This window comes from Barbus barbus (assembly GCF_936440315.1).
Source record: "Barbus barbus genome assembly, chromosome: 36".
In the NCBI taxonomy this organism is placed as follows: domain Eukaryota; kingdom Metazoa; phylum Chordata; class Actinopteri; order Cypriniformes; family Cyprinidae; genus Barbus; species Barbus barbus.
The window spans coordinates 15400527-15425362 of NC_136714.1; the positions used below are offsets into that span (position 1 = coordinate 15400527).

The 24836-nt window shown below is 38.9% G+C and overlaps 3 protein-coding genes and 1 pseudogene across 7 annotated transcripts in view; 2 read left to right on the top strand and 2 right to left on the bottom strand.

Moving 5' to 3' along the window:
* LOC306855840 (rho GTPase-activating protein 42-like) overlaps window positions 1–6958 on the bottom strand; it is a 24288-nt gene extending 17330 nt beyond the window's left edge. For 2 of the 3 annotated variants that reach the window (XR_013782962.1, XM_079394754.1), the window contains exons 1-3: window positions 6466–6906; window positions 5577–5672; window positions 3307–3368 (exon numbers count right to left, since the gene is read on the bottom strand). Coding sequence is in view for 2 of the 3 variants with exons in the window: in XM_079394754.1 (XP_079250880.1) it covers window positions 3307–3368; window positions 5577–5672; window positions 6466–6619 (312 nt within the window). In the remaining variant the exon portion in view is untranslated. Of the gene's footprint in view, window positions 1–3306; window positions 3369–5576; window positions 5673–6465 lie in introns of all 3 variants that reach the window. The other variant, XM_079394755.1, reaches the window with a different exon arrangement.
* On the bottom strand, window positions 6803–21835 carry LOC306855841 (uncharacterized protein). 2 transcript variants are annotated; one of them, XM_079394756.1, is made up of 2 exons: window positions 21670–21835; window positions 6803–10573 (listed from the first exon to the last, which is right to left on the bottom strand). In XM_079394756.1, the coding sequence occupies exon 2, from the start codon at window positions 10570–10572 to the stop codon at window positions 8707–8709; it is 1866 nt and encodes a 621-aa protein (XP_079250882.1). In that variant the 5' UTR covers window position 10573; window positions 21670–21835; the 3' UTR covers window positions 6803–8706. The 2 variants fall into 2 exon arrangements, with proteins under 2 accessions (XP_079250882.1, XP_079250883.1); XM_079394757.1 differs by lacking the exon at window positions 21670–21835 and adding an exon at window positions 11622–11963.
* On the top strand, window positions 15437–22358 carry LOC306855960 (annotated as a pseudogene). The gene is made up of 7 exons: window positions 15437–15452; window positions 16135–16217; window positions 16442–18325; window positions 18548–18713; window positions 19731–19753; window positions 20050–21854; window positions 22153–22358. The product of its transcript is annotated as an uncharacterized misc_RNA (transcript).
* Window positions 22359–22749: 391 nt separating this feature from the next.
* On the top strand, window positions 22750–24394 carry LOC306855842 (complement C1q subcomponent subunit A-like). Its single transcript, XM_079394758.1, has 3 exons — window positions 22750–23046; window positions 23181–23344; window positions 23486–24394. Exons 2-3 carry the CDS (start codon window positions 23191–23193, stop codon window positions 24067–24069), a joined length of 738 nt encoding a protein of 245 aa, XP_079250884.1. The 5' UTR covers window positions 22750–23046; window positions 23181–23190; the 3' UTR covers window positions 24070–24394.
* Window positions 24395–24836: the final 442 nt, after the last annotated feature.

The window sequence follows — 24836 nt, forward strand, 5'->3', positions numbered from 1 at the left end:
CACTTCAGATACAGCAGAGCGCCGAGTGCAGACAGTCGCTCTGTTTGCTCAAGAGTTTCTCCCGTCAAAACTTCCCATGGCCCTTTTTAGCCAGAGAGGAAACTCACGTCTTACATCAGTCCAATCCATCATGTGGGAAAATGCCTCCCACTTAAATTAGAGCATGTTGGCAGTGCGCCTAAGATGAAAGTACCTCTGGATATAAGAGCGTCTACTAATCTGGCAGAACACAATGGCAGAAGTTCAATAAAACACTACTACAGTTGTGTTTACATAATGATTCACCGTTACGTGAGACACAGCCTCTAGACCTGACCGTCTCGGCACCATGCTCCAGTAACATCTGCACCCCTGTGGTAGGGCAATGCATTTACTGGGAGTTTTTCACCCTTTGGCTCTGTTATTGTCCGTCTATGAATTAAAAGGCCCTTGGGGACTTTCTCAGCTTGACGGAGGTGTTTGTCATCCTGAGAGGCCCAGCGCAGGAGCCTGTGAGACTGAAGCGTAACACGGCCACGGTCTGCAGGAAGTAAAGAAACTGTAAGAGGCTGCTGGGTAATTCTTCCCCTGAGGCTCTTCACACAGCTCCGCTGATCCACTCTCCTTTCTCCAGTGAACAATGGATGGGACCGAAACTGCAGCCTGGATGCTTGCAGACTGGGGCTGTCTGAGCAAATGCAACATATTTCATGTCCTCTTGCACAAATCAAGTGTTTCCAATTCAAACCGAATAGTTTTTCCTTTGGGTACTGACACATTTTGAATGTAATCCACTTTTAGGGTCATTTCCTTTACAACTCTATTGAAGAGTAAATCAACCCAACTAACACCACAAAACATCAGAATATTTGGGTTGTTGCTAGCCACTGATCACTGATGTCACTTCCTGGAAGATGATGTCATTAAAGACCAGGGTTTCTTAATTAAAGGTATATTACAAAACTAACAAAATGGAATGGAACAAGTATAACTGACAAAAATGGACAAACCAATAAAACTGATCACCAATTAAAACAATATTAACAAGAAAACATCAGAAAAAACTGTTTATAGGCAAATCTGAAGAAATCTGGAATTTTTCAAAATACCTGCTAGTTCTTTATCGAAAAAGTTATAAAATGACAATAATGGGCAACATCTGCTCGAACCACAGTAGTGTATTATTTATTTAAAATTCTGCCGTATACGTTCACTTCATTAAGACGTGAACAAAAGAAAATGATCCATCTTTATGAAATATGATTACATGAATATATAGAGCAGGAATGACTCACTAATATGATTTTTATTGTGCAAGGAAGCATTACTCAGGTCTCTCACTGAGAAAAGAAACAACGTTGTGATCTACAAGCTGGAAAAGCAATCATCTGAAGGTATGAGCCAATAAGAAAAAGTGTCATGAGTAGATGACCTAAGGTTTGACCTCAGCGTTTTTATTAGACATCCAGACACAAGCCCAGAAAAAACAATAGAGATGTTTGTCTTTGTTACAATAGAGGCTGCTGTCTTACAGTCACACCGTTACAGCTAATAACTTCAGGTTTGCGTTTACAAGACTTCAGTTTAGATTTGGCCAGAAGTCATTCTGCTCTATAAAATGATGACTAATAAAACAAAAGTTTGTCCAGAGGAAAAAAATATTCAAACAGACCACTTAAACATATTAGTATGTACATAGTAAATATCAAATATGGCTGATTGCAGCTATCAGTAGATCCAAATATGTACATTACCATTCAAAAGTTTGGAGTCAGATGCAAGTATAAAAGGATGTAGTAAATTGATAAATACATTTAGGGACATCACTGTAAAAATGTTTATAATTTTACAAAAATTTCAAATAAATGTTGCACAGTTTTCACAAAAATATTAAGCAGCACAAGTGTTAACAACACTGATCATGATAACATAAGAAATGTTTCTTAAGTACCAAAACAGCCTATTAGAATGATTTCTGAAGGATCATGTGACACTGAAGTCACAGTTTTGAAATCACAAGAATAAATTACATTTTAAAATGTATTAAAATAGAAAACAGTTCTTTTAAATTGTAAAAATATTTCACATTATTACTGTATCTTTAAATCAAATAATTTCAGCCTGGCTTAGCATAAGAGACTTGCCAAAAAAATTAGCCCAAACTTTTGAACGGTAGTGTATTCAAACTATATTATCAATTAAAGAAATGTACAGAAAAGTGTCTCATGAATCCCAAACAAAGCTGCATGTTTTGGTAGGGTCAGCACAGCAGTGAAGCACAGAGGAGCATTGTTTTCCTGGTGAGGTCTTTCGCTGCTGTACTATGACTAATGATCCAGCAGCTGCAGCAGTGAAAGGCAGTAATATTCCTGGCAACACGCTGCCTCATGCATAAAGCCCATAAAAGCACCCATTAGTGGCTGCAGCTGATGGCACTGAAGATGCTATGCTGTTGGCACTGATGTTGCCATTGATATTTAAGAGAAACAGTACGAGTGCTATTTCATTTTCGTCTGCACTTGCTGATCTATGCAGTTTCCCTTACCTCCTCGAAGAGTCACGACCTACTGAAAGCATCTTTCTGTTTCTCATAACACTCAGACTTGACTGTGGAAGCTCACAAAAAAAACTCTCCCTCAAAATAGCGCACACTTATGGTGCTAAACCACTAGGCTAGAAGTGTGCTATGAAACTTTATGTGTGAACAATACCACATAAAAGGAACAATAAAGAGACAACTACTAGAAAGCAAACGATCACTATGGCTACTTCATTTATGAGGTTTGCGGTACTTTTGAAGAAGACCACATCATGTGGTGTGTTTATGGCATCACTGAGGTTTTAAACCTACATAACTTGAAGGGGTAGTCCATTTAAAAATGGACTGGTTAAATGAAAGGCTGATTCATTAAAAAAGACACTTCCATTTTTTTAAGAAATTAATTATTTTGTACAGCAAGGATGCATTAAATTGATCAAAAAGTGATAGTTAAGACATTTATAATGTTACAAACGATTATATTTCAAATCTCCCTTTCAAGTGCAAATTTCCCTAGCACCAAATCAGCATAATTAGACTGATTTCTGAAGGATCATGTGACACTGAACACTGGAGTAATGGCTGCTGAAAAATCAGCTTTGCCATAACAGGAATAAATAACATTTTAAAATATATTCAAACAAAAAGTTATTTTAAATTGTAATAAAATTTCACTATATTTATTATGTTTTTACTGCATTTTTGATCAAATACAGCCTTAAGAGTCATAAGAGATGTCTTTGAAATACATAAAAAAAAACTTTCTGAAAAGAAACAAAGCAACTTACTAGTCGTCGTCTTTCCTCCTCCACCGTGTTCAGCAGCTGGGAGAATTCCTTGAATGACTGGGCTGTGATAAGACAAAATTTCAATCATGAATCATCAGCTCTTGATCTGTAATTACTCTATCAGCACATCTGATATTGCCCTTTGAACCTTTGGTATAAAGGAAATACAGAAAACCTGCATATAATATATATATTTTTTTACATTTTACATTTTTATTCATTTAGCTGACGCTTTTATCCAAAGCGACTTACAATTGCTATATATGTCAGAGGTCGCACGCCTCTGGAGCAACTAGGGGTTAAGTGTCTTGCTCAGGGACACATTGGTGTCTCACAGTGGATTCGAACCCGGGTCTCTCACACCAAAGGCATGTGTCTTATCCACTGCGCCATCACCACCCCCCATATTTGCTACACAAAAAATACCATGGCCACCCAACAACTGATCAATGCACAAAGGGGTTTTCAAGAAACAGCAGACCATATGTTCAAGATGTAGAAATGTAAGAGTAACATAAAACATGTTTCCTGTATGAGCCCTGCATGTGTGCAACATGCTCAGTCATAGAAAAAAAGAGAAGATAAATCATTTCAAAAGCTGAATTGCATGTTTTACAGTGATCCAATACATTTCTTACAGCGTGATTGTTAATGTTCTTTGTAATGTTTAAAGAACCTTATACTTAAAATATAATCCAGATGCAGGCTAAAACCAGCACCTGAGAAATGATATAAAACATGTGGGAGAAAACAACTGTGATCTAAAATAAACTGCTGTTGATATTATGTCATGCTACAAAAATCACACGATTGTTGTGATTCTGAGAAAATTATTTTTTCCTAAACAAAATACGCTTTGGTCACATCACTTCCTGTCTTGGGATATACAGCATTTTTCTGTTTTGCGATAAGCAGGGTCCCACCTCTCAGTCCCCCTCATCATTCTCTGGGGATTTTGACTCCTCCAGATATCCAAATAGAAACTCAGATAAGAACTACTTTCTTTTAGAAGCACAGGCCCACAGATAAACACACCCTCGGTCATTTCAAAATCATGTTACAGAAAGACAAATCTGCTTTGACGCGTAGCAGGAGAACCACAAATCCACAGAGATGCATTTAAAAGGACATGCCAGGCATGCATGAAACAATACTTATCCTGTTGAGATATTCATATCACATTCAAAGAACTGGCATTATGATTTATCACAAGCATACTCTACTGTTCAAAAGTTTGGGGTGCATTTTTTTTTACTGTTTTTTAAAGTCTCTTATGCTCACAAAAGCTGTATTTATTAGATCAGAAAGTTAGTAAAAATCTTACAGCCTCAAACTTTTGAAATGTAGTGTATGGCCATTATTTTAAATCAGTACAACCATAACCAGTATCGCCAAACCCTATTAAATGAAAGATTTTTATAGATTTTGAAGAAAAAAGGGGTACATTTTAACATTAAACACTAAGCTGCAAATTATCAGAGTCTCACCAGCCTAAATATCTAAAACTGTTATGACCAATATGGATGGCCAAGGCCAGAAAGGAACATTCTCACTCTTTGCAGACGGTTGTTTGGGTTCACGGTTTTCTAAATGCCAGGCAACAATTGTCTCAGTCTGATAAAGAACCATCACTGTTGTGTTTGACACTATGGAGATGTAATGCTACAGTAATGTGCGTTTTCTCAGCTTACTGTTGGTGGGCAACAGCTGCAAATAAAAAGCTTATTATTTAACATTTTGCAGACTGTTTCAAAGTTTACATCACGGTTGTTAACAGCTTAAAGGGATAGTTCTCCCAACTAATGAATGTTCTGCCATTATTTACACACTCTCACGTCAATCCAAACCTGTATGACTTTCTTTCTTCTGTGAGACAAAGGAGTTATTTATAGCTGAATGTCCATACAATGACTGGTAATCTTAGCTATCGAGCTAAATTCTCAAGGCAAGATTTTTAATGAATAACGATGTAAATTTCAGTTTGTTTCTCATACAAAGCTGACACATGGTTTTAGAAATCTTATGGACTCATTTTTTCTTTAGGGTACTTTTTTGGGATTGACTCCATGTCCCAATCCACTTTTTTTGTATAAATGAGTACAGCTTCAACATTCTGCTAAATGTTTCCTTTTAGTACTGGTTCAGAAAGACATTAAGGTAAGCAAATGATGACAGAATTTACTTTTTTCTCCAGACAAGAAATTGTATAATTGATTAAATTGCATGATTATTCAAAACATTTTTAACTTGATCATTTGCCAACTACTTACCGATGTTAATCTCATCATCTGTCTCTGCATCTCCTATGCATTCAAACTGGAAATCCTGTAGGGACTGGGAAAATTTCTGCACAGCTGCAGATAGATCTGTCAGAGAGACGACAAACAGTTTCCTTATAATTTGAGCAAATTCACTTTGAGTTATCAGTCAATATTATAATATTAAATAAGTTGTGATTTGTTCAGACTAAAAGGAAGGAGATAGCATCACAAATACTTTAATAGTCAATTAAAACATTAGTGGTGTAGGTCTTTTCTGGAAGACATTCACTGCTTTTTGTTTAGTACAAAAGCCCGAATGAGCCTTCTGCCAGACTGCATTGTGGCTGAGAATAAAGGAGAAAGTTGTGAAAGAGAATAATGTTGAAAATAACAAGAAATAGTCAAAGCTCATTGGACCTAAATGTTCAAAGACTAAGACTAGTGCAAAGCAAATATATCTAGAGGAAGGCAAGAGGAGCCATGCTGCTGGAGTGGCTGATAACTTATCTAGCAGAGACTTGCCTCCTTTCTGATATCACATCAGATACCAGCTGAATAAACAAGCATTATATGATGGAATACACCACCCTGCACATGCTCACTTCTTCAACCTGTTTGATCTTAGAGTGGTTAAATATGTTTAATGATTTCCTTTTTGAGAATAAATTTGTAGTAAGTATATGAAGGCCCTTTACGGGATCTGTAGTTTTAAGTAGTTAAATGAAGTGTCTTTAAAAAGGCAAAAGGTAAGCTACCAGTTTATCATAGGTCCTTTCTTAATAATTATTAATATAATACAAAAACAAATATTCAAATATCACAACAAATCTGAGCTTTATAAACCTCCATAAAATCACAGATTATCTCACTTTTAAAAGACACACGACCTGTAACTTACTTTTAAGCGCACTAATAAGCATATTTCCATCTTTGATTAGTTCCTTGATGAATTTATTAGTACGATCCAGCTCAATTTCGTGGCATTTGAGTCGCTCTCTGAAGTCAGGACTGTCCAGAAAAGAATCACTGAATTCCAGCGCCGGGAGCCCCATTGTTAAAGTGCGGATGAATTAAACAGTCAAACAAAACCTGACGAACAGCTTTAATCCTCGGGAAAAGTAGATTTCTTAATAGAGTAAACTTTCCACGCTTACGAATCCCGAAACTCCGTCTCCCGAAACCCCACTTCCGGCATTTTGTTTCCCTGCTCAATCACAGAGAGGCTCAGCAGAGCGAGAGAGCGAGTGTAGCGGTGACTCCTGCTGGTCTGATCCCGCTCACCTACAGTAAAACATCAGGACGTGATTAGCGGTGCTGTGCTTGGTATGTAGCCTACTACACCCTCCTGAGGTGACTCTAGAAGTTTGCTCTGTGTACAAATCATAGACTGTAAAAAAGATATGGAGGATTTTCAAGACAAAAAATGTTCCAGAGGTTTTCTGAATCAGCATATTTTCTTGTTTAATTTCAATATAGTCTAACATTGATCTACATGTTAGAAAACTAGATATTTCATGACCAGAAAGGGCCCACAAAGATTTAACACAAATGATAATAGGCCACATTTGACAGAACTGCTTATAGAAATAATTATTTTAAAAACATTTGATTACCACAATTAACACAGATTTTTAGTTTTACATTTTAACATTTTAACATTAATGTTTACAGTGGAACTAGCCTATAAATAGTATACTACACTGTACTATACTATGTACTAACTACAGTATATACTAGGCTGATGTAGATGATATACATAGGCAAATGTACCATGGTAATTATATTTCCACCAAATAATTCTACATTTAGTACTAAATACTACAGTTAAACTGGTACTGGCACTTGTTACTTGGTTTGCACCAGTGAAATAAACAAAAATACAATGAACTATTTTAAACACTTTTTAATTGAATATATTAATTTCTAATAAAATGAATCATGTCATGATTATTTTCCAGAAAATGTGGTTACCACTGTGCATTTTTATATATACTGTTGTATCGTATGCTATACTATAGCATTCAATTGCATTGTACTCCAAACTACACATGCATTTTTTTTTCTATAGAATTTCATGATGGTAAAAAGTTATATTAGTTAGCGGCATCAATTAACATTTTTAATTTTCCTTTTTTCTGAGCCTGCCCTGCTATGGCCATAGATGCTGAGATAGGCTCCAGCTATGGCAAGCCGTCTTAGCATTTAATCTATAAGCCGTACTAGTATCTATTTTCATGCTACTAGTACTTATTTTTTAGATACTAGTATCTTTTCCATTAAGTACTAGTACTTATTCATTAGGCACTAGTACTTATTCTTTAGCTACTAGTGCTTATTCTTTGGGTACTAGTGTCTTTTGTAAAGTTACTAGTACTTATTCATTAGATACTAGTACTTAATCATTAGATACTAGTACCTTTTCATTAGATACTAGTGCTTATTTATTAAGTACTAGTACTTATTCATTAGATACTAGTACTTATTTATTAGGTACTAGTACGTATTCATTAGATACTAGTACTTATTGATTAAATACTAGTACTTATTTATTAGATACTAGTACTTATTTATTAGATACTAGTATTTATTCATTAGATACTAGTACTTATTCATTAGATACTAGTACTTATTTCAATAGTGACTAGTAACTATTATATTATTACTAGTAACAAATTTTAAATTTTTGCCATTGACTTCTATGGGGATCCGTCATTGAGATATCAACTATTCAGTTTTGACTAGTAAGTATTCCACTAGTGACTAGTACTTAATTTTTATGTACTAGTAGTTATTCATTAGGTACTAGTACTTATTCATTAGGAACTAGTACTTATTCATTAGATACTAGTACCAATTAAATAGACACTAGTACTTATTCATTAGATACTAGTACTTATTCATTAGATAGTACTTATTCATTAGATACTAGTACTGTTACGGTTTCCCCAGGCAGACAGAGAAGACAAGGCAGGCAGGCAGGGATATCCAAAACAATAAGTATTTTAATCTCACAGAGGTATGTAACATAAACAATAGCAGACAAACTCAACTGGGGAGAACTCAGGCTTATAAAGGCAGGTCATAATCATACGAAAACAGAAACAGGTGAGGGGCTAATTAACTAATCAGGGAAACTGGGTCAACAGAAGCCATGGAAAAACACAACTAAAACAGAGCAGAATGTTACAGTTCGCCCCCTCCCGGAATGGCGCGTCCTCGCGCGGAAAAATATAAACCAACAGAGGAGGGAGGGTGGGGGTTCAGGAGGCGGGCATGGAGTAGGAGGAAGCCGGGCAATGGAAAATGGGTAAAAACAAAAACAGTCCAAAAAATTAGTCCAAGGGGGAGTGGAGGGTGGGAGGAGCCAGGGAGGAGCCCGGAGCAGGAGCAGCCAGATGGCAGTCCAGAGGCCAGCCAGGATGGCGGCCCACGGCGGAGTCGATGGCGGGAGGAGCCATGGTGGTAATGGGACCACCGACACCATGGGGCCGACTGCCGGAGATGACGCCGGTGGAGAAGGAGCCCAGGATGGAGCAGAGCAGCCGCAGAGCCAGGGTGACACTGATGGGCCGGAGGGCCACGGTGGAGCCGGCGGCTCAGGCGAGTGAGGCGGAGGCGGGGATCCCGAGTGACGCGGTGGAGCCGGAGCGACAGAGGACAACGGTGGAGCCGGAGGGAGGGAGGAACCCGACGGAGCCAGAGGAATGGAGGGACGAAGCGGAGCTGGAGGTGTGGAATTCCGTGGAGTAGGCAGGGGGACGACTGACCAAGGCGCAGCCGGAGGGACGAGGGAGCCCGGCGGAGCTGGTGGAATGAGGGTCCACGGTGGAGATGAGGGAGCCACGAGCCAAGGTGGAGCCGATGGATCGGAGGGCTGAGGTGGAGTCCGGGTCTCGTAGGCTGGAGGCGAAGACTGGGGATCCTCCAACCCCGAGGTAGCTGATCCCAGGGAGACCTGAAGCTCAACCGATCCACCGGACATGGCATACTGAGGGTGAGCTGAGGGACTTTCCTGAGGTGGCTGAGGGCAGACTGCTGGACTGACTGGCAGATACAGAGGGGGAGGGAGAGGGAGGCTGGGTGGGAAACTCCTTAAAACCTTCCTTGAGGAGCTGGCTGGAGGGCACTTGCGAGGAACAGGCACTGGAGGGCACTTGCGGGGAACAGGCACTGGAGGGCGTTTAGGCAGCGCTAATTCCTGGGAACGCTCTGTTAGCTTAAGCTCGGGGGGGACTGGCCCTGGAGAATCGGGCACTGGACAGACTGACCCTGGAGAATCGGGCACTGGACGGACTGGCTCTGGAGAAGCGAGCACGGGGGATTGCTTAAAGCTAACAGGTTCAGGGAAGCACTGGCTAATGGCCGGAGAACATGGAGAGGTGGGTGGGAGCAATGGGAAGGGGAGAAGCCAGAAGTACTCCTCGTCTAACTCATCCAACATATCCTCAGAAAGGTTTCCAGAAACCAGCAGTCTCTCACCCTCAGTGGTGGAAGTGTGGACCGGTGATACGTCCGTTCCCTCTATCTCCACCAACACTCCCACGACGCACAATGTTGCCAGCTCACACACCCGGTCAGTCGTGTCGAGTACGGTTCCCGAGGCAATGAGTTGCTCAGTCACTTCCCGCGGTGACGGCTCTATCCTCGCGGCCGGCTCAGGCTCTGCGACTGCGGTGGGCTCTGGCGAAACCTCCGTGCAGGGAGATGGTGAGGGTTGGCTGGGCTCTGGATTGGGAGTGGGGCTGGAGCTGTCCTCAGCAGGGCCACCGGAGATAAACAGTCCATTACACTCCAGCACCCACTCCACGCAAGCGGCGAAATTCTCCCTGGGACCGTTCGCTGGTAGGCGCGCCTTACACTGCTCGCTCAGGTTGGAGATGTAGAACACACAGAGCGAGCGGTCTATGAAGTGTGTAAGGCGCGCCAGGTTGACGAAGTCCATGGTGTGTTCCACCAGCGAACGGTCCTTCTGCTCCAGGCAAAGGAGTAAGAAGGCGGGATCCATACTAGGAGGGAGAGAGGGAAAAAACAAAAATGAGCGAAAAGAATAACGCCGCTGAAAAAAAAAACTGTTTCGGTCTGCTATTCTGTTACGGTTTCCCCAGGCAGACAGAGAAGACAAGGCAGGCAGGCAGGGATATCCAAAACAATAAGTATTTTAATCTCACAGAGGTATGTAACATAAACAATAGCAGACAAACTCAACTGGGGAGAACTCAGGCTTATAAAGGCAGGTCATAATCATACGAAAACAGAAACAGGTGAGGGGCTAATTAACTAATCAGGGAAACTGGGTCAACAGAAGCCATGGAAAAACACAACTAAAACAGAGCAGAATGCTACAAGTACTTATTCATTAGGTACTAGTACTTATTCATTAGATACTAGTACTTATTCAATAGATACTAGTACACATTTATTAGATACTAGTACTTATTCAAAATGTTACTAGTAAGAATTTTTATTTTACTAGTAATTTTTTTAATTGAACTCTACTGTAGCCATTTGGACTAGTCATAACATAAGACGAGTAAAAAAGCAGATCTGACTAGTAAGCTACGAATTGTTACTAGTAGTTATTACAAAAGATACTAGTGTCTAATAAATAAGTACTAGTACCTAATGAATAACTACTAGTATCTATTAAATAGGTACTAGTATCTAATGAATAAGTACCAGTATCTAAAACATAAGTACTAGTATCTAATGAATGCTTACTAGTAATATTTAAATAGATACTAGTCACTATTGCAATAATTACTAGTCAGAAATCAAAAGATGATATCTAAAACAGAATAACTACTAGTACCTGTTCACTTGGAGATATCTTCAACCTCATAAAGAACTAGTAAGAATGTATTTGGAGATATCTTAATTCAAACAAGTCATTACATAAACATGAGTACCTCTCAACCGTCCAATCAGAGTCCACATGGTAATACAATACATTAATATGCTGAATTAATTTGATTGTTAAGTAGGGCTAACTGGCTTTGTATGTTAGCCTACCTTGCTAATTGGTTACCATAAAAACACAAAGAAAAGATTACAAACCTGTTGTCCAACAAAAGTATATTGACATGTTTTTACTCCAAATTCACATCATAACATCATCGAGCGTTTGAAATAAGTTCCTTTTGTGATCTGACATGGTTTCATTAAACAGAATGAAGCAGAAATCATGCCACTTTATATTCTATACAGTGATAAAGGCTGTCGTATGTTTAAACATACTTTATTCTTATAAAAATACCCGAGATGGCTTGAAGAACACAGATAAAACCATATATTGTCGCAATCATTGTTTATTTTCTTTATGCTTCATCATTAAAACATCTATCTGCATGTTAGCTACTAGGCTACATAAACAGCGAATGCTGAATGTCTTCTTTGTCCATATTTTCAGGAAGTGAGTCTCACTAGTGGAGTTTCTGCGTGAGGGCGCCCTCTGGCGAAGAGTATGAATGAGAAGAAATTACATGAATTGAGTATTCGTTATTGCTCACAAAATAACGAGTAAAAATAGCTAAAATAATTAAGAACTTTGAGGTAAACATATCCTTACGTTTTTCTTCAGTGTAGAGAAGTGTAATTGTTTTTCCCTTTTCTTGCAGCTCTATTTATTATTATATTTATACTTAAATACTCAGTTTTGTATATTATAGTGAAATAGTGTTATTACAAAAGTAATATTCCTTATTTTGTTTAATGTTTTTATTTATTGGTATATAAAAACAAATTTGTTGACCAAATCGTGCAGCCCTACACATACAGAAAACCTGTTTTTTTATTTTTTATTAATAATGTTTGGCCTTTTTTTCCAAATAAAGAAAATGTTTGTCTGAAAACCATAAGGTTCGGATTTTGTGTGCCCTGTACAGAAAATCAATGTTAAAAACATTCAGTGTCTGTAGCACCAGTGTTACCACTGTAACTGGAACCTGGACTTTCTTACCAACAGACCACAGTCTGTTAGGATCAGTACCCACACCTCCTCCATCCTCACTCTAAACACTGGGGTACCACAGGGCTGTGTGCTGAGCCCAATCCTCTTCTCCCTTTTCACCCACGACTGCATACCTGTATATGGCTCTAACTCCATAATCAAGTTTGCAGATGACACCACGGTGGTAGGCCTGATTAGCGACAACGATGAGACGGCCTACAGGGATGAGGTCCAGCATCTAGCAATGCGGTGTGCCAACAACAACCTTGCACTCAACACCCAGAAGACCAAAGAGCTGATTGTAGACCACCGGCGGACTAAGAAGGACCACACACACACTCCCATCTACATTGATGGGGCCGAAGTGGAGCGCGTGGCGAGCTTCAAGTTCCTTGGTGTCCATCTCTCTGAGGATCTCTCCTGGACCCTCAATACCTCCACCCTGATCAAAAAGGAACGACAGCGCCTTTACTTCCTTAGGAAATTAAGGGAAGCTCACCTGTCCCCCCACATCCTGCTGAACTTTTACCGTTGCACTGTTGAAAGCATACTCACAAACTGCATCGCAGTGTGGTATGGCAACTGCACTGTTTCGGACCAGAAAGCCCTCCAGCGGGTGGTGAAAACTGCCCAATACACCACTGGTGTCGTGCTACCCTCCATCAAAGACATTTACCACAAACACTGCACTGTTCAACAACCTGTCTGCACTCCTCACTCACAATGTTCTTTTATTTCCTGCTTTTTTGCACATTTCTGATATTTGCACATTCCCTTGCACATTTCTACCTCCGGATGCCGTGAAGGTCATTGGCCATATATAAACATATGCTACTTACATACCTCTCTTTATAATGCACCTTCTGTTTAAATTTCCTTGCAACCTAAATTGTATGTACAGTCATTTGCACTGAGGTAGTCTCTCCACATCTACCTCATAACTTGCACTATATGTCATAAAACAATGTATATACACATTTTTATATCTATTTATAAACCTTGCTATTTGCACTTCTGGTTAGATGCTAACTGCATTTCATTGGCTCTGTACTTGTACTCTGCACAGTGACAATAAAGTTGAATCTAATCTAATCTAATCTAATATGCAAAATCATTAAGGTACAGCCCTGATATGATATTTATTGTTTTTACTGGAGGAAAAAGAGGAAAATCACAGATAATAAAATTGGTGTCTTATCTGCATCCTGCCACTAGAGGTCACTCGATGATCAACAAACACATTAGACTACTATGTTTACGTAATTACAGTGTTTACAAAACTGACAAAATAGGTTTTCTATGTGCTTGTGTACAAATGATTGTTTCTTTTCTATGTGGTTTCCACAAAAAAGTACATTCATCTCCTTTCTGTTTCTTGTCTAATCTCTCTCCTATATGTTGCTGGTTCATTAATATTCAACATACGATTAGCATACTGGGCAGAAATGCTAATTTTAAAAGTACTAGTATCTATTAAGTTCAGGATATCTCTGGTCTAAAATGTTACTAATAACTAAAAATAAGAACTAGTTCTATTTTGTCTTAACAGGAAGAGTATAAGTAAATACTAGTCACTATTGGAATAAGAACTAGTATCTAATGAATAAGTACTAGTAACTTTACAAAAGACACTAGTACCCAAAGAATAAGCACTAGTAGCTAAAGAATAAGTACTAGTACCTAATGAATAAGTACTAGTACCTAATGAATAAGTACTAGTACCTAATGAATAAGTACTAGTACTTAATGGAAAAGAAACTAGTATCTAAAAAATAAGTACTAGTAGCATGAAAATAGATACTAGTACGGCTTATAGATTAAATGCTAAGACGGCTTGTCATAAAGACGGCTTGCCATACTAGTACCCAAAGAATAAGCACTAGTAGCTAAAGAATAAGTACTAGTGCCTAATGAATAAGTACTAGTACCTAATGAATACGTACTAGTACTTAATGGAAAAGATACTAGTATCTAAAAAATAAGTACTAGTAACATGAAAATAGATACTAGTACGGCTTATAGATTAAATGCTAACACGGCTTGCCATATAAGTACTAGTGTCTAATAAATAAGTACTAGTATTTAATCAATAAGTATTAGTATCTAATGAATAAGTACTAGTACCTAATAAATAAGCACTAGTATCTAATGAAAACGTACTAGTATCTACTGATTAAGTACTAGTATCTAATGAATAAGTACTAGTAACTTTACAAAAGACACTAGTACCTAAAGAATAAGCACTAATACCTAAAGAATAAGCACTAGTAGTTAATGACTAAGTACTAGTACTTAATGTAAAGGTACTAGTATTTAAAAAATAAGTACGAGTAACATTAAATTAGATACCAGTGTGGCTTATAGATTAAATGTTAAAACCGCTTGCCATACTGGAGCAACTCTAAAGAGGACAAGCAATTTGGAAAAAGGATGGCTGTTCGGGGCGGGCCTTCTAATAAAAAGGCAACTACGTTAGGAAGATCACATGACAAAAACTTATTAATAAAAAATATGGAAAGGGTAAGGATGGAGAAGAACACAAAATGTGTTTGTGTAAATAAATAAATGTGTAAATAATACGCTGTGTGCTTGTGGATCCCTGTTCTGTAAACCAAAAGAAAAGACTACCATCTGGTGATCCACTGATGAAACAATAAAAAAACAAACAGGTTTAAACTCTTTCTGCAGATCTGTGCTGTCTTCTGTTCGCCCTCTGTAGGTTGTAAAGAGCTTTAATTATAGCAAGAGAGACAAAAATAGATTGCTTTTTATTTGATAATGTTTGTGGTGTTTGTGAAATTTTCCTTAGTACCTTTAAGTCATGTAACTTGCTACTGACAGCTGAGGCAACTATTTTTAGCATGACCCACAATCCTGTTCTTTAGAAAGGACTCTTGGAACAAGCCGGGTAACTTCTTGAGACATGGTTCACCCTTTAGGTAAGTTGTTTGGTAACTGTTTAGGTTCTGCTGTCAGTGCTGTCTGCAGCCGCTTGCCCTTACAGCAAGGTCTTACAAAACCAGGTACTTTTATATAGAAAATATGTTTTAGCGCAATGTAATATATAAATGCATACAGATAATTTTTTATAATTGATCAATATTTTAGTGAATAAGATACTACCTTTTTTTTTCCAGAAGCTGCTGTTGCACATTGACACTGCTTCAGATAATAATGGTATGTTCATTTAATTTTCTCATTATTAAAATATTGGTTACTCAGTGATATTTTGTATGTAAAAGTATTTGTCATACTACAGATTTGAAATACAGAATTTAGTAGCATTATATTATGAAGTATTATGGTGTAATGAAAACTACAATGCAGTTATTTGTCTAATCAATTGTGCAAAGAACAAGATGGTATAACTTAATATAATAGCTCAAGATTGTTGAGCTATTAGTCCACATATTTTAGATTTGAGGCTGTCATGATCCCAGCCTGTGTTCCCATCTTGTGTTTTGTTCTCTTATTTTGAAATTAATTTCAACATTACAGAAGCCATTCGTATGCTTTTGTATTCATAACAGTTGACTCAAAATCAGATAGATCTAAATTAATCCAAAATTTTGTCCAGTCAAAATGTGCTTTTGAATGAGAAAGTCCCTCCTGTTTCTACAGGACAAGGGTCACCAGACTCTGTCCTGGAGGGTGGGTTTCCTGCAGAGTTTACCTCCAACTTGCCTCAAAAGACTTCCCTTGAGGTTTCTAGTATGCCTAGTAAGACCTTGATTAGCTAGTTCTGGTGTGTTTGATTAGGGTTGGAGCTTAATTCTGCAGGACATCGGCCCACCAGGACCAAGTGTGGTGACCCCTGTTATAGGAGATACAACAATATAGAATGAATTCTGTGCTAGTCTTTTTGAAATTCCAATTTGGAACCAGTGCAAGTTGCTTTGTTGTGCTTGTCGATTGTGTTTTTCCACAGAGCCACAGGAGATCTGGTCCGAGGCTGCACAGACATTGTGAGACCTGTTTCAGTCGCCGCTGCAAAGCCTCCATAGAAGTGTCCGTATCATGCATGGTCATCAACTGCTGCTTGCTTTGTGGGGCCTCCTTCCACATGTGTAAAGAGGATGAACACTCTCTGCTGTGTCCCAATGAGAAGGTGCCTTGTCTTAACGCTCACTATGGCTGCCCTTTCACCATGTGTCGCTCTCGGCTGGCCAAACACCTTGAGGTGTGTCCCGCAAGTGTCGTCTGCTGCTCGATGGAGTGGAACCGTTGGCCTCTTGAGAACCCAGATGCCCCCTTGTATACGAACCTACTGAAAGAGCTCCATGAGCAAGAATCACTGGACCTTTCCATGGCACTGAGAGACCAGAAACATCTATGTGCCCGGTTGAAAATGAGGAAATGCTTTCCTGAGTTGGAGGAACAAGAGGAGGAGCCTCCCGCAGTGGAGGAGTATGACAATGAGGAGGGAGCAGTAGGAAAAGAGACTGTGTGTAACGGGATGCACGTCAATGGACATGGAGGTCCAGAAGGAGGCTTGGTGAATGGACCATCTAAAGCTTCTGAGAAAGCTCTGAAAGAAAATGTGATTCTCAATGGTCCTGTTGACAAGGATAAGTACAATCTTTTCGAAAAGATGTTTAGCATGGAAATGGGTGGTTGCAAGCAGGCAGAGGCGGAGGCGTCGAAAACGGAAGAACAGACTGGAAAAAAGACATCTTCTAAAGATTCTTCAAAGCCACAACGAGCTTCTGTAGAGCCTGAGAAAAAGGAAGCAAACGATATCCATGTAGATATCACCAAAACTGGACTTGCACCTTGGCAGGATGGTGTCCTGGAGCGACTCGGACAGGAAATGAAACCCAGAGAATTCAACATGTACATAGTGCATCATGGGCGCATGTTGATCTCCTTTGGTCAGATGGATGCTTGCACACCCAGAGAGAGAGATTTTGTTTATGGGAACTTGGAGCCAATACCAGTCCAGACTCTATGCTCCTTCAAGGTTCCCAGTAGTTACAAAGAAAGACGCATTCAACTTAGAGAATTCAATACGAGAGTAATGACTGAGCACAAGTGCATTGGCACATCTGACCTGGATATGTCTGAGAAAGATGGTGGGGAGATGGATGAGATGTTTTCAACCCTACTTTGTTATGCAGAGATTGAGACAAGGGGCCACAAAATAAGTGGAACGGTGGCAACAGATGGACTTTATGTCGATATCGCAACACAGACGTATAATTTTGCCACAGCTCCCTTCAAATCCAACGAAACTCTGACTGAAATTACAGCAGGCAGGGATTTGAAACTTCACGTTGACCTCGATACAGAAGCGGTTACCCTCAGACACAACAAATCAACCTCAGCTTTCACGTTCTTGTGTGGTCATTTCTTCCGGCGGGATGAGTTTGCCTCACACTTTAAGAACGTGCATTTGGATATCCAGTCCTCTCTGAGTGGCTGGTTTGAGCAGAGATGTCCTCTGGCCTACCTTGGTTGCACCTTCAGTCAGAGAAGATTACAGCCCTCCTCACACAGGGCCAAAGTCTCCTATAACCAAGACCTCAGTATTTTCACCCTCACACCTGAGGTTCCTGCCTCTCTTATGAGCGATTTGCAGACCATTCCACTAAAGGCACGTATCAAATATGAACATTCTCTCAGCAACCTTCCCTTTGAGGTTCTTTGCCACATTACTAGTTACCTGGATAGTGTCACCCTGTCCCAGCTAGCCTTAGTCTCCCGATTGTTCAGGGATATATGTGCCACACTTCTGCAGGAGAGAGGAATGGTGGGCTTTAAGTGGCATAAGAAGTCATACTCTCATGGAGGAACCCGCTGGAAACCTACCAAAGTAAGACATTTCAGCATTTGTCAGCAAATATATTTGTTTTTTATTTATTTATTGTTATAGCAATTAATTAAACCAAGCAACCAATTTTTTATTTTATTTACTGCTATTGTGTATTTCTGCTATACTGTATTTCTGAAAAGACTCTAACAATTCAAAATCTGCATTGATTTATTGATTGTAATTATATTATTTCCTTTATATTTCTCTATCGCTCTTTCTTAGGTCTGGGATTTCAGTACTCTTTTTAGTAAAGTTGGTAACTGGTGCATCGGCGACACACCATCAATGGCTGAGCATCTGAAACACTGTCCATTCTACCAAACTGAACTGAAAACTGAGCCTTTTGCCCTGGCCAGTATGTTTGACAACAAAGGAAAGGAGAGGCACAGTTTGACTTCTTTGTTTATGAGACGCAAATGATACTGTAACTGGAACTTTTATTTTGCATTTTTGGTAGTTACAGTGAATCAAATGTCCACTAGTGAAAATAATTATATTTATATTATACTCATATTTACTACTGTTAAATTAATAATATTCTACTAATTTATGTTTCTTTACAAACTATAGCAACTGGAATGTAAAAATTCATTTAAAATGGTCATTTCAGGATGCTTGTTACATTTTTGCTTTATTGACAGTAGTTGTTTCCACTTTATCACTGTCACAAAATTGCTCATTTGCCTAGAATCCAAAATCTTATTTATGGTTATTTATTAATAATTTTATTTCTAGGTTTAAATTAATTTTGAATCCCAGATGTTAAGATATTAAAGTTATTTTTGTGTGTGTTTGATTTCTAAATGAATTTTGCCTTTTATTCTCTCTCTGTAAAACTAAAACAATAAAACTTTAATTCAACTTACAGTAAAGCAGAATGTGTTTCTTCACTTCGCTTTAGATTTCCATAGCTCTAGTCCTGTTTTATGTTTTTGTTCAAACATGTGAGTATGAATGGGGATAATAAACCTATAGAGTAAAATAAATTTTGTGTGCTCCAAAAACACTGTTGAATAAATAGGCATAACAAACAAATGTAAATAAATAATACTGATAATGTTTAAAAACACCATATGTACAGGAATTAATTATTGCATTCAAAAGCCAAATGCAGCACAGTTGAAAATAAAAGCTTAAGAAAAGTTTGAGACGGCATGTTATCTTTAATCTGGACACAGCGTCTTGAAAACACTGGGTACCTAGAGCAGCTATGGTTCCAGAACATGTAACTTGACTCTTGTATGCCAAAACCCTAGTCACAATCCAGTATATGAACGTGTCTATTTTTAACTAGTGGGCAGACACAGATGTAGTCTCACTCAAAGTTTTAGTGACTAAGCTGAACACTAGCGTGGAGCTCACAGTAAAAACCCTATGGTAGGTCAACTTTTCTTTGCTTTTTTAGTGTCTGCAAGCCAAATACAAGATGTAAACATATCAGTCTAAACGTGCATTGCATCTGCAAGAAGCATTTAGGTTCTTAGCATTAGCTTAGGATTACTGATATTTCTGAAATACATTTCAGGTTTTACCACTAAGAGGAGGAACATGCAAAACACATTTATGCATGTGTATATTATGTAAATACAGCAAATGTATAAATTCTATAATGCTATTCTTCTAGATCTAAGATTTGACTAGCATGTCATTGACATTCACTTTTTGTTATGGTAAGACACTTTACAAAGTTTCTGTCCAGTCTAAAACTTTGCATTTCTTCACAGGGTAGACAAAGAACCCAAACTTTAAAGCTCCATCGGCACTGTGAGGGCTGCTACAGCCGGCGCTGCAAGACGCCAATTGAGATTTCTGTGTCATGTGCGATCATGAGCTGCCGTTTGCTGTGCGGTGCTGTGTTTCACCTGTGCAAGGAAGAAGAACACATGCTCTTGTGCCCCAATGAAAGGGTGCCTTGTCTCAATGTCGAATATGGCTGCCTGTTCACCATGTGCCGCTCAAACCTGGCTAAGCATTTGACGGTGTGTCCTGCCAGCGTCATCTCCTGCTCAATGGAGTGGAACCGCTGGCCCATTGAAGAGTCCGAGAACCCTGAGTTTTACGAGAACATTTTGAAGGAGAACTACATTCAGGAACCTCTGGATCTTTCGATGGCTCTGAGGGACCAGCAGCATCTGTTTCATTCTCTCAAAATGAAGACTCTCTTTCCTGAACTTATTGAAAAGGTGGCTGAGGAGGCTGAGGTTGTGGTCCTGGAGGGGGCCGTGGGAGGGGTACCGCTGTCGAATGGAGTTGAGGAAGCATTTGGGTCTTCATGCGCATAAATTGAAGAAGGTGGGCTGACTCAGGAGGAACGAGAGGAATTGGCGAGGAATCCATATTTGGCCAATCTCGAAAGCTATAATATTTGGGAAAAAATGTTCAGCATGGAGTTTAGCGGCTGCAAGCATACAATAAAATCTTTGGAGCAAAATCCAGAAACCTCTCACAAAGAAAAAAAGCCACAAACCAATCCGAGCATGTTGGAAGTCTTACAGGAAGAGCTGCCAACGAAGATCGAAAGTCTTGATGCCCCTACTGACATCCCTCAATACAACTTCATGGACGAAGACAAATTCCTCATCGCCACGTCCTTGTTTGCATGTGACACGAGACCCAACAAGAAACTCGTCTATGAACATTTGGAGCCCATGAAGATTAAAACACTCTGCACTTTCAAAGTCCCAACGAGCTTCAAAGCCAAACAAAGTCACATTCGAAACCCATTGCATAACAAGAAGGTGAACACAAGCGTAGACACATCTGACCTAGGTGTTGATTTCGATGACATGCCAAAATGGGATGAAGTTCAAGCTACTCTGTTGTGCTCTTTGGAGAGGGAACTACGGGGACATCTCATAGCCGAATCCGAGTCCACAGATGCATTTCTTCTGGACGTTGGAACACAGACGTATGATTTCTACTCGGCACCTTTCAAAGCAGAGGCTTCACTGGCTGACATCTCTGCTGACCGGGCTTTGAAACTTCACGTCCACATTCAGGCCGAGAGTGTCACCAGAAGACACAACAAATCCAGCTCCGTGTTTACGTACCTCTGCAATTATTCAGACGGGATGAGTTTCCTTCACACTACAAGAACGTTCATTCTGACATCCAGAGTTGCATCAGTGGATGGTTTGAACAGCGATGCCCTCTCTCCTACCTTGGCTGCACTTTTATTCAGAGAAAGTTTCAGCCCAGCTCTCACAGAGCGACTGTTTTCTACGACAAGGAGCTCAGCACTTTCTGCCTCCGACCAGAGGTTTCAGATAAACTGTATGAAGGTATAAAACCAGTGACTGTGGAAAGAAAGCGTGCAAGCAATACAGATGCTCTGAGCAGGCTACCTTTTGAGGTTCTAGTCCATATTGCTGGATTTGTTGACAGCTTCACCCTGTCCCAGCTGGCTCTGGTTTCTCATTTAATGAGGGAGGTATGCAGGACCTTGCTTCATGATAGAGGGATGGTCTCACTGAAGTGGGAGAAGAAGGTCTACTCTCATGGTGGATGGTGCTGGAGAGCCAGAAAGAGGGTGAGTTTCTACAATGATTAAAATACTGAACTAAAAAAAAGGCAATCTGCAGAGAACAGGTCTATCATTTAGAGTCAGAAGCTGCAATGAGCCATTTGTGGAGAAATTCAATATAAAAAGCTAGAATTTTCTAGAAATAGAATGCAAGCAGAGACTTGCTAAGTGCATAAATCTCAAAATGTGTTTCTCAAACTCAGACTCAGAATGATGGAGCAGTTCACTTAGTTTGTGTATGTGCTTGAACATTTAAAATTAGAAGTACCTGACTTACACCAATTGACCTTCAAATCATCATCAGGTCTGGCAGTTTAGTAACCTGTTCTCCACTGTGGACAGCTGGTGCTTTGACAAATTGCCTCCGATTTCTGAACATCTAAGGTTTGCCCATACTACCAGAGGGAGAATAAGACAGCACCTGTTCCTTTAACTGGTGTTCATGAGTGCCACAAGAAGGAAGCACACAGGAATCAGAGTCTAGTCTCCATGTTCATAAAAAACAAGTAGCTTTTCTATTATGAGACAATCTAATTAAATTTTGTTTTTGTGTGATATATATACACACACACTTACACACAAAATCATTCACCTATACTGAAATTCTGTGTTATTTTGTTCAAATTTTATTTTGTCATATGTGCAAAATACATAAAGAAACCATCATTTTTCAGTTTTGGCATGGAATAATTTTTTTGTGTTAAATTTGTACCCTGTCCTCTCACTCAGAAATAAAAATGCAATCATCATTTACTCACCCTCATGTCTTTCCAGACCTGTATGGCTTACTTTACTCTCAAAAGAAGATATTTTGAAGAATGTTGGTAACCAAACCTTTTGATTACCATCGACTTTGTATAGACAAAGTTTAAATAAAAATCAAATTGTTTATTATGTGGTAGCCTAATCTTATAATTGTTGACCAGCGCAGTTAAAAAATTTGGGTTAAGTGAAGGTTGTGACAGTGAAGGGGTAGTTTTAAGAATTAAAACACTGATGTTTATCTGTTTTATGAGAATAAAAAACATGCTGATGGAGAATGGGGAAGGAAAAATGCATGTGTTGGCAATTTCAGCAGATGATTAATATAGTTTTGGAGAAATGAAACAATTATACAGCAGCAGCCTTTTTGTTTTTTTTACCCCATTTTACCGCTCACAATCAGGAAAAGAAGAGTAAAATTTACAGCGGGACACTGGTAAGGCAGAATTTTCTAACTGCTAAGAATTTATGATTTTAGAATACTATAACTAGTTGTTTCTATTATAGTACAAGTAGTAACTCAAAACGCTTGTGCAACTAACCTCATTTGTTCTTCGTGATTTATCTTAGATATTTTAGGATGCCACCACTGGCTTTACTTGCTTTTCTTTGGGTGCTGCTTCCCTTTGCTTTCTGTCAGGATGATACATGTGTGATACATGGGAAAGATGGCGTGAATGGAGTCCCTGGCAGAGACGGCTTACCAGGAGCAAAGGGAGAGAAAGGAGCACCAGGTAAGAAAGTAATGTGTGATATGCCTCCCATATCCATGGGTAGTTGAAAATGATCAGTTAAAAATAGCATTAATAAATAGCATAACAATAGCAGTGTTAGAACTGAAATGATAGTTTTTGAATAATAGTATGTTCTCTCAGCATTGCAGGATGAGCTGAACAGTATCACCCTGCAGGAACTCAAAGGAGAGACGGGCATCAGAGGCCCTCCAGGAGAACCTGGTCAAAAGGGTTTCATGGGTGCACAGGGTCCAAAGGGTTTCCCTGGTACTAAGGGTCCTAGAGGATCCAGTGGTGGCATTGATGGCAATGGAGACGCCGCTAATAAGCCAGCTTTCTCTGTGCTGCGAAACAAAGCAGATTTGGCTTCATATGACAAACCTGTGACCTTCGATAATCAACTTAGCAATGTTGATAATGAGTTCAACCTTGCAACTGGCTATTTCAATTGCAAGGTTCCTGGGGTGTATTACTTTGTGTTTCACGCATCATCTGAAGGACACTTATGTCTCAGACTTAAGAGTAACAGGAATGCAGTCAGCCTGAATTTCTGTGACTTAAACCCACGATCATTATCAGCTGTTGTGTCAGGTGGAGCTGTACTTCAACTATCTACAAATGACAAAGTATGGATTGAGCCTTTCACAAAAAGTGCTGCTGTCAGAAATATGCCCAAAAGCATGTCTGCTGTGTTCAATGGATTTTTAATCTATCGCAACATATAGGAGACTTAATAGTCTATTAAACATGTTGCAAATGATTATTGATCACAGTAGTGATGTATAGCAGTGATGTAAGCATTTTAAAACATTAATGAAAATCTAATCTGATCTGTTGAATGCTGCATTCAAATGTTGTATTCATGTATCTTGTCTTGTATTAATATACTGCTTTGTTTGATAAATATCTACAATTAACTAAATAAAAATGTGACTATACAAAATAATTACCTTTCTATATTTTTATTCTGAATTCTACAATCTATTAACAATGAACTATGAATGTAATAAAAATAAAAGTTGTCTGATATGAAAAAAAAATCTTAATTGCAATTTTTATTATTTGATATGTGTATTTATTTTTGCGTTATTATATACAGTAACACTTTATTTTGATGTTCTCTTTTGAGCATTCTGTTGACAATAAGTAACTTTGCACGTACATATCAACTAACTCTAATTAGAGTATTAGTATACTGTCTGCTTAAAATCTGCTAACTCTTTATTGTGATGGTATCCCAACAGACAATCTACTGACTATAAAAGTAACTTTGCAAGTACATGTCAACTTATTCTAACTCTAAACCTACCAATCCACTAATACTCTACTAACACTCTAATGAGAGGTAGTAGATATGCACGTCCAATGTTACTTGTAGTCAATAGAATGTGTTAAAGGGACCATCAAAATAAAGTGAAACATAGGCCTATTTACACTGAAAAAAAATGATAAAACCGTTTTTACTCAGAAATTGCTAATTACATTCACAAAC

Coding starts and splice junctions, on each gene's coding strand:
- LOC306855841 (XM_079394756.1), bottom strand. CDS start 10,572: ATGGATCCCGCCTTCTTACTCCTTTGCCTGGAGCAGAAGGACCGTTCG.
- LOC306855842 (XM_079394758.1), top strand. CDS start 23,191: ATGCCACCACTGGCTTTACTTGCTTTTCTTTGGGTGCTGCTTCCCTTT. Junction 23,345..23,485: donor GGGAGAGAAAGGAGCACCAG/GTAAGAAAGTAA, acceptor ATGTTCTCTCAG/CATTGCAGGATGAGCTGAAC.